The sequence below is a fragment of the Hemiscyllium ocellatum genome, chromosome 11 (assembly GCF_020745735.1).
Source record: "Hemiscyllium ocellatum isolate sHemOce1 chromosome 11, sHemOce1.pat.X.cur, whole genome shotgun sequence".
Classification (NCBI taxonomy): Eukaryota; Metazoa; Chordata; class Chondrichthyes; order Orectolobiformes; family Hemiscylliidae; genus Hemiscyllium; species Hemiscyllium ocellatum.
The window spans coordinates 18594205-18611903 of record NC_083411.1 but is presented as its reverse complement, the minus strand read 5'-3'; the positions used below and the strand labels follow the sequence as shown (position 1 = coordinate 18611903).

General features: G+C 42.3%; 1 protein-coding gene across 2 annotated transcripts in view; it reads right to left on the bottom strand.

The window, feature by feature from the left end:
* The window catches only part of LOC132820375 (oligophrenin-1-like), a 210197-nt gene that overhangs the window by 55890 nt on the left and 136608 nt on the right, over nucleotides 1-17699 (bottom strand). For both annotated transcript variants that reach the window (XM_060832441.1, XM_060832442.1), the window contains exons 17-19: nucleotides 13543-13648; nucleotides 9620-9779; nucleotides 6880-7027 (exon numbers count right to left, since the gene is read on the bottom strand). In XM_060832441.1, the coding sequence (XP_060688424.1) occupies nucleotides 6880-7027; nucleotides 9620-9779; nucleotides 13543-13648 (414 nt within the window). The remainder of the gene's footprint in view (nucleotides 1-6879; nucleotides 7028-9619; nucleotides 9780-13542; nucleotides 13649-17699) is intronic.

Genomic DNA, 17699 nt, shown 5'->3' with positions numbered 1-17699 from the left:
ACACACCTACCTCGCACCTTTCCAGTTGGTTGGTGGTGGAGGGGGCTTACTTTGGAAATAGGGGTTTGTGGATCAGCTTACCATCATTGGCCTACGTGCCTGCCTGTCTGGACCCAATAACTCTACATTCTTCTCTTTTGGGAGGGGAATTATTTCTCAAGGATAATTAGTTGACAGATTTTCATCAGTGGCCACACAAGCGTTTCAATTTCCAGGTACATCTAGTCAGGCCACTTACTAGCAGTATGTAATTTAATGGTATGACAGTGGCTTTAACTCAAATGCACTTAAAATTATCTTTCTTTTTTACTGTTTCATGATCTGTGACTCTTACCTTAAATAATAGGAAGCAAACCTCACGCGCTTTTCCCGAAAGCCTATCTACAGTAATTAGGACCAAATGTTAGAGTGACCTCTAACTGCCGTGCTATCCGCATGCTTCTGTCTCCTTAAACTTGGCAATTAAACGAGCTAACCAAGTGTCGTCTGCGATCAAGACTGAGCCAGTGTCATCATGCAACACAATGAAGTTCCTGTTCTGTAACTGAAGTTTCCTTAGTTCAAACTCACTTTCAATTCACTTTTCCTGAAATTCTCTTCTCTCCTTGCTCTTACAGCTCGCTCTCTTTCCCATTTCTACCCACAGCATGCAGACTGCAGCAGTTCAAGACAGCACACTGCCACCTTCTCAATGGCACCTCGGAACAGGCAATAAGTGCTGGCCTACAGCGACTCCCACATCCTGAGAGAATTAAAACATTATTTTTCTTCCTTTGCTTGAGTCCATTTAATCTATTCATTTCATCATCCTAAATTTCCATTTGTAAACTACTCAGCCAACCCTTTGGAAATGATGGATTCTTACCTTGAAATTCTCAGCAAAAATTAACTGCTTATGCAACAGAACTTTTAAATCCTCAAAAAATTACTTGCCCTAATTTTGCCAGGAACATGCATCAAATATGAATTTCCATGCTGTTTTGGCATAAAGTCTTTGGCAGTTCTTTTTCTTCCTTAAAATTAGTTTCAAAGTGACAATTTATCCACCCTAATTCTTTTGTTTTGTCTCTGGGTCCAGATGACAGACTGTCCCCCAATTTGACACGACCAGACCCTGGGTGGTATTTCCTAGGTTGTCACATTTGGAGACTGAATCACTCAAATTGTGATGAGAAGGGGAGGAACTGGCTTCCATCATCTCACCTCCCCTCTTCCCAAGTTGGTTACTACAAACTTAATTTGAACAAAGGGCCCCTAACCTTTTGGCGTCATTCTCCCCAAACCAAATAAATTTATGTTTTAGAAGACACCCAGTTTAACCAGGCACTCTTAGGTTAATGAAAGTCAGAACTTGTCAGTCACTACGCACTAAAAGAATTAATAACAACACACTCAGGTTAGTAATAAGCAGCAAGTCCAATTAAAGATAAAAGCTCAATCTCTGTGTGGTTAATGTCAAATGGGTAGTGGCAAATGAATAATTTAACAGTCAATTTTAGGGATTCTTGGTTTCTGCAGATTAATTGAAATTCTCATCACATTTTCTTTCAACAGTTGGCCGTATGGCAGCAAAATTAGAGAGTCCTAATGTTTTATTCTGACTGCCTTGTTAGCTATCTGGCTTCTAGCGCTTAGAGTAAGAAAACCTGCAATGCAGGGGTTATTGGTGGGTGGTTCGTTTGTCATTTTCACAACACAACAGCTTTCAAACGCAGACTTTCTTTTCCCCCATATGAACTTCAGTTCATTAACACACCTTCGCCCACTAGCACACAAACCAGCCCTTTGTTTGTATACTCCTGGAATGGCAAACCACAGAAAAAAAAGCCTACAAAAGGAAGCTTCTGAGAAGGGGGTTGTCGGGGAAAATAGTCAAGTCTTTCATTTTCTATTCTCTCACTCTTTTAAAAAATTCCCTGACATTCTACAGGCGCAACATTCCATGGGTCCCACATGGGAAATTTCCCAACAGCACTTAAATTTATAGCAGCCTTTTGAGAGATACGTTTGGAATTACAAGTTAAAGTATCCAAAAGACATTGCGGATCTAATCAGTTGTCGTGATACCAGGATACAGCACTCCTAACCCTGCTCTAAACATTCATTAATGAGCTAGGCCTGTTACGTCAGCCGTCACACAGTGGAAAGTAAAACTAATCAACATGAACTTTGCCCAAAGAATAGAAAACATTTGGAATAATCTTCCAGTGACTGGATAGAGATGGAAAACATAAGTGGTACTCAAAGTATAGAAGGCACATCTGGGAAAGCTGGAAGCTGAGGGGGGATACATTTCAAAGCATGAAATGGTCTTCTCGTTTCACATTTGTGTTAATCAGATTTTATCTGCATCTCATCAAAACCCCTTCTGCCTTTCTCAGTCAGGGAGTCAATGAAAAGGCAGCCCTGTGCCATGCAAGCTGTGCAGTCACATAATTTCACCACAAATGGAAACAAAAATTGGGGGGAAAAAAAAGGTGGGCAACTCTTATTAACACATGCTCACTGAATTAAATTCCTTCAATGCCAACCCTGTAATTAGGATTCTGACATACAGGCTGTGTAATTAAATTGCAGAAACAGATTTTAAAAAAAGGAATAACAAGGATTTTGATAGGCTATCCAGCTAACAGCTGCAAGCAATTGATCGAACCAGACAACACTGGCCTCACGAAAGAGACAAGCATTGGCGCCAAGCGGCGAGAGCTACAGACACGTATAACGATCAACGCCATAAAATCAACATCCAGCATTGCTGGCCGATAAATGCCTGCTTAATAGAAATATATCTGTGCGCACAAATCCAAGAGAAAATAAAACGCAGCCCTGTTTCAACTTTACAGAATGTAAGGGGCAAGCGCAGGATCCAGTTAACCAGCTCCTGTCCCTTGGCATAGTTGGTTGTCAACTACATGAAAGAAAAAGGCAAAGATCAACGCTGAGAAATTTCCATTCCACGCTCACTGAAATGTAGAACAAAGTCCAAGTGGGAAGCAGCAATCCGCTCTCCAAAATTGTGCCAATGAAGATCACCCAACTGAGTACGTTGGCTGATTGGATGAGAATGGAGGCAAGGATTGAGGTGGGAGGGCTGAGCTGGGCATTGCACTATAATTGCAGCATTTATCCACAGTGTAACAGTTAATTAATATGCTCACAGTTTGGAATGGTTTACTGTAAATCTTCATCCCCTAGGCTCATTACTTGCTAATGGCTCAGTGGGTAAATCCTCTAGAATGTTAATTCTAGTTATACAGAGAAAACAAACTGCTCTGCAGCTTAGTGAGATGTTGCAATGAATTTAATGGAAAAGAAGCATTATGCTCAAACAATTGCTGGTCATGCCAACTGTGTGAGATTGCCAAAGATATTTTGCAGAGATCTCTGGGTATCAGCTACCGCTCCAGGTAGCTACTGGGAGCAAAGATCTAGCTATTGAACTTAGAAAAATCAACCTTTCCTCCCGTCTTCAGCCAATATCTACACCTTTGTGCTTTCTAGCTTGCTCACCCATTTGTAATAAGGCAGCAGAAAGCTGGCTCACTTTTACGCTGCATTCGTAAAGCTGATCTCACCACCACCTAGTTTCAGAGGATTTATCTCAATGCCAAGAACAGCTTTGTTTCTTCCTTATCTGTTGGATTCAGTAATGTGAAGGGCGACATTACTACACAAGGCACCAGGAGGAAAGTGAGGAGCCTCCTACATAAACAGTCAAAATGTGTTTAGCACATTTAGGACAAAACGAGAATCGCATTGCAAAACAGAGAAGGATAGAGATAGCCAGTTGCAAATTTGTGAAGGATGTGTGAGTAAGAAAAAAACTCAAACTTGAAAGTGGGGAATAAAAAAAAATCTCAAGGTTCTATATTCCACCAATTTCCTGCATGCTTCAGAAAATAGGACAATAATTAAAAGATTTGTGAAAGAATATCAAGGTCTTAGGAGTCCAAATCAAAGACAAAGAAAAACGCAGCCCTATTTCAATACTACAGAATGGAAGGGACAGGCACAGAATCTAGTTAACCAGCTCCTGCTCCTTGGCATAGCTGTTCATCAACCACATGAAAGAAAAGGCAAAGGGCAACTTTGGAGAACACAACATGGCTTTGAAATAGAGGATCAGCCATGAACATGTTGTATATCAGAGCGGAATTGTATGGCTTACTCCTGCTCCTGGGTTCCAATGTTTGGAATGTAGATGCTCAGCTGTAAGCTAAAAATTGTAAAAGCAAAAAGAACTTCAAAAGGTGACATCCACAAAAAGAAATTTTTGGTATTTTGATCATTTGACCAGAAAGCCACCAATCTGAAAAGCGACAGAGATCTCTGCTTAAGGCCAAGCAGGGCGCTGCAGAAGAAGGTGCCGAATGAGATGTAGTTGGATGGTGGGTGTCTGTACAAATGCAAAAGGTCTACAACAGATAGTACAGGATGGCACGAGACACACGAACATGGCATACAATGGTAGGTCTCCTGATAGGAGTAGTTACAAGCAACAGCAAGTTTAATGGCCAGGAAAAAATTCAGGGAAGTGGGTATCCTAGCAATAGAGGGAGAAGCTATTACCACACTGTACAGTGAACTGGAACTGGCCAGTGAATGGCAAGTGAAGTAATTAAGGATGGCATAGTTGAAGTTCAACTTGCGGGAAGTACCAGGGTAGGTAATCTACACAGAAATCTGACCTCAGAGGAGAAAATTCCCAGACCAAAGTATGTAAACAGAGACTTTTCTCCATGCAAATAAGTTTGTTGAAAAATTGCAGAAAGAACATTCAGGGAATATATCATTCCTCAGTAACTATTCATGACTTTTTTTTGGAAACTTAGGAGACTTTGCCCCATTCTAAACCCTCCAAATCAGTGGAAGCATTTCCTCCATGTTTTGAAAACTTTGAACAAATCACCCCTCGATCTTCTAAACGCTAGAGAATACATCCCTAGCTTTGTAATCCTTTTTGTGAATTTACCTCCAAGAGTTTAGGTAATATCCTATTAAGTTGATGGCGCACTCTCACCAGAAGCAACATATCCACCCCTAAGGTGTGGTGCTCCAAAGTGCCCTCAAATCTTCCAGCGGTGGCCTAACCAGAGCTTTTTATTATTGGAAGTGTGTCATACATCACTGTGCAATGCAGTAATTTGGGAATAGGTCAACATTTTATTAGCCTTCTTGTTTCTTTTGGTGCCAGTTCATAACATTAAAATAAACCAAGATATTTGGATCTTAAGTCTCTTTGAACCTTCAATTATTTCACTTTTTCACCACTTACAAGATACTCCCTTTTTTAAAAGAGCCTAACATGGGTTAAATCATATTTGTCAACATGGAATGCCATGTTCTACACCCTGGCCCATTTGTTTAACCTAATATTTCTTGGTAATTTTAGGCTTCCATTTACAAGGTTTTACATTATCTTCTACATTTGCATGGTCAGGAAATTTGGATGGGTGGCTCTCTATCCAAATCATCAATAAATAAGCAATTAGTTGTGATTTCAACACAGCTCCTTGCGAAATATCATTAAAACACAGCCAATTAGAATATCTGCCCATTAACTCCACCCCATCTCTTTCCATTCAATCAGTTTCCCAACTGGGTCAACAATCTCCTTGCAGCTCTCCAAGTCCCCAGTGTTTGTAAACATTATTATAAGAAACTCAATCAATGTCTCCTAAAGTCGGTATGAACAACATACATTGATGTGCCTTCTTCATTAGTTTAGTCATTTCTTCAAAAGAATGTGACCAGAATTATCAAGCACGACCTTGTCTTTACAAACCTCTGTTGACTAACTCACCCTGTTCTTAATTACAGACACGTACAAGATTGGTGTGGAGTGGCAAAATAAAAATAAATAATTTTATGAAGCCCACCAGAAAACAACAGGTGGCCAAGACTTTAGGAACATATGCACCAACATTCTGCAGATTGTTAGTGATCAGAAACTGAAATGGACCAGACAACGACAGTAGTTACAAGATCAGCTCAGATACAGGGAATTCTGTGGTATATAGTTCAACTTCTGACTCCCAAAATCAATCCATCATCTACAAGTTGAAGGTTAAGATTGGGATGGAATAAGCCTTACTTGCTTGGATAGGTGCAGCTCCAACAACAAAAAAACTCATCATCCAAGAAAAGTAGCTTGCTTTATTGACACCTTACCCACCACCTTCCACATTGAATCACTCCACCACCACCAAAATGGCAGCAGTACACATCATCTTCGAGTCGCACTGCAGCCACTTGCAAAAAAGTTTCTCATTTCTCAAACACATGACCTCAACCACCCAGAAGCACAAGCAACAGGGTGCACCTGGACACCACCACATACTGGTTTCCCACTATGCCTCATGCCATCTTGCCTTGGAATTGCATTGCTATTCCTTCATTGGGTCAACATCATTTAATTCTTTGTAAAATAGCACGGAGACTACCTACATCACATGGATGGCAGCAATTCAAAGAGGCAGCTCACCACCACCTTGTCAAAGTTAACTGGGGATGGACATCAATTGCTGGCCAAGCCAGAGTCACCCATATTCCCAGAAAAGAATGAACAAAGATCAAGCACAAACTCGTGAATGAAGTGGAAAGGTATAGACATGCATGAAAGCATCACAAGAGTTCCTGCATGAGGGGAGGAGAAAGAAGCCTCCCCCAGTAATGGATGTATGATAGGCAGATGGATTTTAAGAATGTGACCACATGTACTAGATAGCAGAAACCAGACTCTTTCCTCTCTCACTTCGACCCAAAATTGAACCTTTGTGGTGCTTGATACACAAAATCATCAGTCACATCAGATATATGAACAAAGCTCAGGTTCACAACATCATGTTGCTTTAAAATCGCAAAGACACCGGTACTGACCTTCCATATCCTTGAAAGAGGAAGAGTCGAGGTTAGTCCGAGGGCGGGCAGCACGTTTGGAGATTGTGATTGGCTGCCGCTTCCTGGGTGCAGCTCTGGGGGGTGGTACTGGGGGAGCCGCATTCTCCTCTGGTGGGAACTTAAAAATCTGAAAAAACAGTAGAGGGACATTTTCAGAAGCTCTTTCAGAGCTTCTCATCACCAACCCCCATGGTGCTCATTTCTTCAATGTCTCAAGGATAGAATATCTGTGGACTCTGTCCAACCTGTGACCCTCACCTTTGTTAGACAAGCTTTTGTTCTGAAGGCAACAATGGGGGATCAAGGAAATTCCAGATGCATATTTATACCTCCAGCAGGGAACTGGGAAAGTGTACCAAGCTCAAATCGTGTCAGAGCACTTGATTAACAACAGTAACAGTACAGTCATTAACGCAGGATGCTTCCTGTGAGGAATTACTGAGCCACCCAGAGAGAAGCAGCTAGATTTGAACAAGTAATTAACACAAGTTTCAGTTACACACTGTTAATCCAGCTCCCTCAAGTCATCAGGTTCAGTAACTCCAGTCCAGTTCAATCAAAACAACAGGGTCATCAGGATTCACTGTTCAGTTGATTTATATTTAACTATATTTATTTAAAGATCACAACAGTTCTTTGCAGCACAGTTTAATCTTTAGTGAAGAAACCTGAGGGCACAGCACACTTTCTGAAAGGAGTCTTGATAGAAGAGAGGCAGAGTGAAGCTGAATGCTTTAATATTTTAGGATGTGGGTTGATACCATGTTGATATATGGTAAGTTCATGTTCTTTACAGTGTTTGTGTCATGGATGTGCCAAGTTCCGGCCATATGTTTTATTATGTGGATGGCAAAAACAAAACTATTAAATCAAAAAGGGAAAAAAAAGATATTCCACTATATAGAGGCCACTATTATAAATCTTAATTGTGGTTGAGTGGCAATATTTGCCAGAGTCAGAACACTGTGGCCTCTAAGTGCCTTTCCAGAGATTTGAACATTCACCTAGACTGACTGTCCAGTGTAACGCTGAGGGAGTGCAGCAGTGCCGGAAAGTGCTATCTTTCAGAGAAAATGTTAAAATCGAGGCCATGTTACCCTCTCAGTTAACAGAACTGCCTCAAATGCCCCAGGAAATGCAGTAGCAAGCCACTTAGCTCAAGGACAATTCAGAATGGGCAGAAAACACTGGTCTCATCAACAACATTCACAGGCCACGAGAAGAAAAAAAAACAAATTATTTTATAGAATGTGAGCATGGCTGGCAAGGCTCAAATTTGCTGCCAAGTCTAATTATCCTCGGACCGAGCACCCCACCAAGCTGTTTCAAAGGACAGTTAAAAATTGACACATTGCCATGGGCCTGGAGTCACATGTAGGCCAGACTAGGTAAGAATGGCAGATCTCTTTCCCTAATTGGATATTAATGAACCAGATGTTCTTTTAAAGCAATGATAGTCTTAAGGAACCATGATTGAAACTGATACTCCAATTTGTTTATTGAATTTAAACTCCATCAGCTGCCTTGGGTGGTATTAAAAGGTATGACTACTGTGCTTAGGCTCCTTTGCATGTGGAGAAGGAAACTCTAAGTTACACATAGGAACTGCAAAGTGTCTTTGTGCAAAGGAGCATATGAGAATGGCAATTTGAACTGTTGTGACCCTCGAGCATTAGCCTCTCTCTCTCTGGATTACTTGCCTAGTGACATGCTCAGCTGGGCTTGGAAGATCCCAGAGCACCTTTTGAAAGCCAGGAGACTTTACCACCAGTTGCCTGGTCAATATTCACCCCCTCAAACAACATCACTGAAAACAAATATCAGGTATCATTTCAGAGTGGGGCCTTGCTGTGCCCAAGTTTGTTGCATAGAAACAGCTGCACTTCAAAAGTATTTTATTGGCTGTAAAGGACTTTGAAATGTCTTGAGGTTGCAAACAGTAAAATATAAATAAACATCCCTCTCTTTTCGATTAGGATCTAGTTGTATGATATGATTAACAAAAATCCGTCTTTTACTCTTGACCTACCCTTTTTGCCTTTAACCATCTCTGCACCCCATTGCTCTTCCACTTTAGATTAGATTAGATTATTTACAGTGTGGAAACAGGCCCTTCGGCCCAACAAGTCCACACTGACCCGCCGAAGCGCAATCCACCCATACCCCTACATTTACCCCTTACCTAACACTACGGGCAATTTAGCATGGCCAATTCACCTGACCCGCACATCTTTGTGACGGTGGGAGGGAACCGGAGCACCCGGAGGAAACCCACGCAGACACAGGAAGAACGTGCAAACTCCACACAGTCAGTCGCCTTGCATAAAGGCACTTTGCAGTACCTATGAGTATCCTTCTCCTCAACCAAAGGAACCCAAGCCCAGTAGTCGCACCATTAACACTACCAGTGTTTGGAGCCAGTGAACATATTAAAAGACCAGTTCGGAAGTGTAGGTCCTTGTGGACTGGGGGATGAGCATTAATCATTATTAGCAGCTTAGTTGCTACAATTTGCAGCACATGTGGCCAATAGGAGAGATCACATAGCAAAAATATTTTCTTGCTCAAAGCAACTATTTAATTGATTCCTAACTTGACTATAATTATTATTAATTTTTTTGAAACAGGTCTCTGGAAAGCCAAGCAAACATGAACACCAGCATAAGCAGCAATACACCCCCAAATAGTCTTTTCACTTCTGGTTCAGATTTGACAGTACCTTTTCATAATGCTCAATCAAGATTTCCACAACAATGTTCTGAAACTTGATGTTTATCATGGCTGCAACTGTATCTTCTTGTGCTCTCATTAATGTCGGTCCAAAGATCACCCCCATGTTGAAAGCAGTCATCAAGTTCTTCTTATTCTGGCTACAAACACTGCACAAACACAGAACAGAGTCATTTACTGATGACACAAAGCAAGAGCAGAAAAGATCACACCTGCTCATTCCAGCCCTGCTTCTCGAATACTCATTAGGAACAAACCTGCAATCCTGCCCAATTCGTCCTGTGTACAACTGGTCCTATGCCACTAGTCGTTGGTTATAAGAATGACCCAACAAGGACCCCAATATTGTTTATTGACAAAAAATGCCAATTTTGTTAAAGATACCAAAACAGCACTGTAAGACTTTGGCCCATGTCAGTTCCTTTTCACACTCTGGAGCTTGCTCTACCAGTCTATTCTTTTATTGAATATCTGGTTGTGACCTCATCCCCATTTACTTTGGCTGCCCAACCCCTACCCCCACCCCCTCCCCCCTGAACCCTTGACGCCCAAGAATCTCAAACACTGCCTTGAATAAAGTCAATGAGCCAACCTCCACTGCCTTCTGGGTAAAGAATTCTCAAAACTGACAACCCTCAAGAACAATTCTCCTCAACTCCATCTTAATGTTTTAATATTAAACGGTGACCCTCAGCTCTTCCCGGAGAATAGGAGTCATCCTCCCAATACCCACCCTGTCAGAACCCCTCTGGATCTTATAAATTTCAATAAGCTCACCGCTCATCCTTTTAGACCTCAATGGATGAAGGCCTGTTTTGTGAACTTTCTTGATAAAGGTAAAACGAGAATGTGTCGAGTGAACGTTCTCTACACTGTTACCAATGCAATCATACCCCATTGCAAATAAAGGAGACCAAAACAGTAGAGTCCCAAGAACAGATGAAAATTACAAGGACTGGACAGAAGGGAGAAGATAGAAGCTGCTCTGCAGTTTAATGTCAAAGTGACTTTGTAGAGAACAGACAGGTTCATGTCTTTCTCACTCAACTATTGCAAAAGTACAACAAGGAATCAGATTAAAACCTCTACAAGGATGTACTTTAGTTTTCTCAACAATAATCAAAATTCACCACTTTCTCAACACTTTAGATGTAAGAAGTTTGCAAAAGGAATAAAAGATGAAGTCATTTTTATCCAGACATTATGAGCACCGATCTGTTACAAGGTCAGTACTCTTCCTTAAATAGAAACAAGTTACTGCAGATGCTGGAGTCTGTACTGAAAACAACAAATGCTGGAGGCAGCATTCCTGGAAAGAGAACAAGCTAATCAAAGCTGAGCTGAAGAGTCATCTAAACTCAAAATGTTAGCTTGCCTTCTGTCCATGGAGACTGTCTACCCTGCTGCGATCTCCAACATTTGTTGTTTTCAGGACTATCCCCTGTCCAGGAGTGGAGAAGTATATAACTACGTATGAGCACAACCTAGAAGTGGAACTAAGTGGTGGTACAGCATGGGAATACTCAACTTGAGACAGTGACTTCCATTTCTCCCTTCAATTTTCTCATTTGGAAATGGAGAGACCTCCTCTGGTTTGGTTGCCCAAAACACTTGGGTGCCCATTCTCCAGCCAGTTCACAATGACAAGGAAGCAGTGATCCTAAACAATAGGGCTGCCGCAAATCTAATTCACACACGTATCAGAGTCAGACATGGCTGCACCATCACACTGTCGCTGTACTCAATCTTCCTTGCTACAATGCTTCAGCTCGGTCTGAGCAAGCTGCTGGAGTGATTGTAAGAGAGCAGCTAGCTGGACCTCAGAATAGGGAGTTTCCTCATTGGGGCTGGTAATATAAAAAGGGAGTGTCACAGCTACGGACACCAACAGCTGACACTGAAGAGGCAGTACTAGGGTCAAGGATTGGTTGCGTTTAAATAAAGGGTCTTTTGGTGACAGATAATGGCCTCTGGAGTTACTGTAGCTCCCAGTTGGTGTGGAACAGGAATCTGTTCAATCTCTACCCCCTGATGATCCAAGTCATCGTCAACAGCTTCAACTGAGGCACATGAGAGCATAGGCTTTAAACTAAAAATATTCAGAACAGCCTGTCCCCACTACATTACACTGCACTTCTTGGGTTATCAAAATCCACAATAAGGCTTTGTACAATGTGACCACTTGCCACGTCATGGGAGCTTATGGTCAACATGGGCAGATGTCAAAAATGAAGTACAACACTACCTCCAGGTGTGTCAGGGCATCTGAGGGAGACAGCATTTGAAGAGCACAACTTCAAGACCAGCACCAAGCTCAAGGGCTACTTGGCAGCAGTGATACTCAGAGGCAGACTATCTACAGCAGGCACCTCCATACCCTGGAGAGGTACCACCAGTGCTGCCTCCTTAAGGCTCTGCAAATCCATGGTCAAGATAGAAGTGCCAATGTCAGAGTTCTTGCTCAGAACAACATCCCCAGCAACAAAGCACTGACCACATCAACCACTCCCGATCACGAGAGACTGCCAAAGACAGAATGAAGTCGGTTTCCAGAGTTGAAAGCCCAGATGCTGTAAAGAAGCTCCCGGATTTGACACTGTAGTACAATAATCACACAAAAAAAAATGTTTGGCTGCACTGACAACATGATGAACTTGTCCAAAGACAGTGCACTAAAGAAATTACCACAACTTTCCCTTAGCTAACTGCCAATGTTTTTCAATATCTTTTACTGCCCAAGGTCAAACCATTGTAAGGTGTGAAACAAGCCAAAAAAATGAAATCTTTTTTACATATTTACTCTGTCACGGTTTTCACTCGTCTTTTGAAACCAAAAACATATAGCAGTTTGAGAGCAAATCAAATCACAGGGCAGCACAGCAGCTCAGTGGTTAGCACTGCTGCCTCAGTGCCAGGGACCCGGATTCAATTCCAGCCTTGAGGGACTGTGTGGAGTTTGCACATTCTCCCAGTGTCTGTGTGGGTCACCTCCAGGTGTGTTAGCTTCCTCCCACAATCCAAAGGTGTGTAGGTTAGGTGAATTGGCCATATAAATTGCCCATAGTGTTCAGGGATGTGTAGGTTAGACGCATTAGTCAGAGGTAAAGGTACAGTAATGGGGAACGGGTTTTGATGGTATACTCTTCGGAGAGTCAGCGTGGATTTGTTGGGCCAAAGGGCCCATTTCCCCATTGGCCTCCTCAGCCACCTCAAAGCTCCATCAATATGGGCAGGTGCCCTCAAACTCAACTCGGAGTGACACAGAAACAGACCCTTTGGTCCAACTCACTATGCCGACCAGATATCCTAAGTGAGCCTAGTCCCATTTGCCCGTATCCCTTTAGACCCTTACTATTCATGTACCCATCCAGATGCCTTTTAAGTGCTGTAAGTGTACCAGCTTCCACCAATTCCTCCGGCAGCTCAGTCCGTACATGCATCACCCTCTGCTGAAAAGGTTGTGCCTCAGGTCCCTTTTATATCTTTCCCCTCTCACCCTAAACCTACACCCCAGGGAAAAGACCTTGTCTATCTATCCTATCCATGCCCCTCGTGATTTTATAAACATCTATAAGCCACAGACTCCGACGCTCCAGGGAAAACAGCTCCAGTCTTTTCAGCCTCCCCCTGTAGCTCAAATCCTCCAACCCTGGCAACATTCTTGTATATCATTATTGAACCCTTTCCAAGTTTCACAACATGCAACTTATCATCGCTTTACTCTGTAACTAAAACCAGGAAGACGGACGTGGACTAAAATGGGTTAAATAGCTGGAATCTGGACAGTACATTCTTTGCATGTTAGCACCTCAAACATATCAACTTAACTCCCCAACTCTTAAAACATGGAACCATTTACTAGTCAAATGCCTCACGGTGAGCTTCTGAGAAATTGGTTCCTGTGATACTTACTTCACGAGATGTTTAATTATAAGTTCCAGCATTTCCCGGTTTTTCTCTGGTAGCTTATACACCAAGGAGTGAATGGCACCAAGTCTGTAATCCAGGTTGTCAGATTCTGTAACACAGCAATCACTGGTCAAGGTTAGGGTAGATATAGAAAGAGACATTCAACACATTTCATTTCCAACTTCAATACCATATTACCTCGTCCAGCCTTCACACCTTGAGAACCAATATCATCTGATGCAATTGAGTTTCCTATACGAGGCATCAATGGGAGGTTTCCCAACAAAATTACACCCAATGTTAACCAGCAGACGATCAAAATTTCCCTTCAAACCAATTAGAATGGGGAGAACAAAGGGATGAATGTAAATGGCAAGAAGAGCAGATGAGGGAGACTGATGAAAAATCTGACCAAGGATGGACAATGCAAGTTAAGTGGTAGGTGGCTCTGTCTGGGAGATTTCTCTGCAAGTCAATTTAAGTAATTGCTCAATGCATAGTTCACAAACCGTTGTTTTCTTTTCTCACACAGGAGGAGTGTTGCAGAGAGCAAAGGGAAGGACAGGGAGAAGGCCTGTAACTTTGCAGATTCTCCTGCATGAACTCATCTGTAGGACCGACTACATCTTCAACATGCCCTCCCTGACAGCTGTTCGGGAAACAACAGATGCTAGAGGACCTGTTCAGAGCCAGGAAGGTGGGACCTTTACCATGATCTCCAGAGAAAGGAATGTGCTAATTGGTGACCGAGCTGCAGAGGGCGCTGAAAGGTTGAAGGCCTCAACTGTTCCAGCATTCAGACAGCAAGTGGAGTTCTCCTGCCTTTTTGTTTTGGCACCTTCGGGTGGCACAAGCCACCTGGAAGAGGACAGAGACCAACTGGCAGAGAGTGATTGTGCGATCTTACAGCAGCTGGCAGGCTGGATATTCTGCAGCAAGTGGCTGATTTCCCAACTCACAAGATTGTCTGCCACCAGCAAGATATAAATGATCAGCACTCCATCTACTGGCTTAACAATCCACTGAAAGAAAGGACTGAAAAGGCCTTCCAACTTCTCACAAGATAACTAAGAATGGTAAGTAAACTCTGGCCTTGCCACGAGCGGAGAATGGAAAACAAAACAAAAATGGTTCAAAAATGCTGAAAATGTACTTTGATGCACTCACGATGAGATCAAATAGGAAGATCTAATAAATCTGCTCAAAATCATTCAGTAAGATGATTCTTGAAGAGGTGTCTTAGTTGTGCACTGCACCACTCCAAAAGTGATCGAAGAAAAACACTTTTACTTCCTTGACCTAACCAAGCCATGAGCGTATATTAGACAGCGATTAAACACAGCCACTCAGTCAGTCAATCTTAATTCTGAACAAAGGCGAGTTAGTCGATACTGTATTCATCTCATTCTGAATGGAATGAATGATATCACCAATGACTAATATCCTTAAGCTCCCTGGTAGCACTGTGGGTCTACCTATGCACGATAGAAAGCAGCAGTTCAAGAGGGTAGCTCATCAGCACCTCCTCAGGGGCAACTAAGGATGGGTAACAAATATCAGCCCTACTCACATCTGATGAATGAAAATTTTAAAGCAAGTTCATATTTAGCATCATTTAATAATGCTAAGTCAATTACAATTATAAATCAATTTATAATAAGTGCCTTCATTATTCAACTGAAGGGTTAATATATGGCATTTATTGATTCTTTCACCCCGTCCACACACTGGCAGGTAGATGATCAGTCTTTCCCCATTTCTTTTTACATCCCCATACTAGTTTTCTCATGTACCTTCAACCCCCATAATGGTTTTTCTGGGGTAAGAACAAGTCTTGTGTAAATTACCAAAGTAACATTCTTCAAGTCATCATCATGAAAATGTCAGGAGGCTACCCAGCGTCAGGGTGCCACACAACGAAGCCTAACTCCCTGTCCTTAACTGGCACTTGGCCACATATCCAGCATCACCCACATGACCAGCACAAACAGTCTGCACTTCATTTCAGGATTCCTAAAGCAAGGTGGTGATCTTTCAGGAATCACTGGGATCAGGAAGGATCCCGGAGGACTGGAAAATGGCTAATGTAGCACCGCTATTTAAGAGGGACAAAAAAGATGGGAAATTATAGGCCAGTTACCCTACCCTTGGTAAATTTTAGAGTCCATTATTAAGGATAAAACTGCAGCGTACTTGGAAGTGCATGGTAAAATAGGACTGAGTCAGCACAGCTCCGTTAAGGGGATGTTATGGCTGACAAACATATTCAAACTTTTTGAGGAACAAGTTAGACAAAGGAACGTCAGTGGAGGTGGTTTATTTGGATTTCTGGAAGGCCTTTAACAAGGTGCCACACAGGAAGCTGCTAAGATAAGAACTCATGGTGTTAGGGGCAAGGTACCAGTATGGATAGAGGATTGGCTAACAGTGGAGACAAAGGGGTCTTTTTCGGGTTGGTGGCCAGTGACTCTAGGAATTTCACAGGGATCAGTTTTGGGACTACAACTACTCACATTATACATTAACAATCTGAATGAAAGCACTGAGGGCAGAGTGGCTAGGTTTGCAGATGACACAAAGATAGGTGGAGGGTCAGATAGTGTTGAGAAAGCAGGGAGGCTGCAGAAGGACTTTGACAGGCTAGGAGAGTGGGCAATGAAGCAGATGGAACACAACGTGGGAAGGTGGGAAATTATGCACTTTGGTAAGAAGAATAGAGACATAGACCATTTTCTCAATGGGGAAAAGACTTAAGAAACCTGAAGCACAAAGGAATGTGGGAATCCTAGTTCAGGATTCTGTTAAGCTTAACATGCTGGTTCAGTTGGGAGTTAGGAAGGCAATATAATGTTAGCATTCATTTCAGGAGAACGAGAATACAAGAACACGGATGGATTGCTGAGACTGTATAAGCCTCTGGTCAGATTGCATTTGGAACATTGTGAAGAGGTTTGGACCCATATCCAGAGGAAAGATGCGTTGGCCTCGGAGGGACTCAAGAGAAGGTTTACAAGAATAATCCCAGAAATGAAGGGCTTGTCACATGAGGAGCAGTTGAGGATATTGAGTCAGTACTCAAGGCAGATGGAAGGATGAGGGGGAAGCTGATTGAAATTTGCAGAATACAGAAGTCTGAACAGACTTGACCTGATGTCCTCAATAGTAGGAGAGACTAGGACCTGAGGCACAGCCTCAGAGAGAAGGAACAATGCTTTAGAAGAGAGATGAGGAGGAATTTCTTCAACCCAAGGATGGGTTATAACAGAAGACTGTGGAGGCCAAATCTTTGAGCATATTTAAGAAACAGATGGGTTCGTGATTAGTAAGGGGGTCAAGGGTTACAGAGAGAGGACTTGAGAAATACATCAGCCATGATTGAATGACAGAGCAGTTTGATGGGCCAAACGGTCTAACTTTGCTCCTATATCTCATGCTCTACGATGCATCTTTATATCCCAGCCAACTCAGCACAAAGTCAAATGCAGGGATTTCTCCCCATGCATGACTCTGACTTTTGAGCCAATGGTCATTTTAATTCTCTATGTTGCTCCCATTCAGTAATGGATTATGGACAGACATGTCAGCGTTCCAGTGAAGCTCAAAGCAAGCTCAAGGAACAATCGGTCAGCTTTCAACTTGGCTCTCTACAGCCGTCTGAACTCAACACGGAATCTGATCATAAATTTTGCCTCTACTGGTTTGTTCTTTCGTTTTTGACTGGGTTGGTCTTGTCTCACTTTTTTTTTGAAACCACTTCATTTTACATTCAGACATTCACCCCTCAGCTGGACACACCTTTAGATTCTTTACTAATTACCACTTTTGGTCACATTTAACCTCTCCGACTATTCACTCTCATCCCAAGTCTTCCCTTTTGTCATTTTGCCCCCTTCCCTTGTTCCATGGGTTTAAAACATATTACATTTTTATCTTCTTTGGCTTTAATAAAAGATCACCAGCCTGAAATGTTAACATCTGTTTCTCTCCACAGATGCTGCCTGACTAGCTGAGCATTACCAGCATTGTATGTTTTTATAAGGGATGGGGGGAGGGCGGAATCTTATAGAAATATAGAAAATTATGAAGAGAATGGATAAGATAGAGGCAGTGAGGTGATATCCACTGAAGCTAGAACTAGGGGGCATTGCCTCAAAATAAGG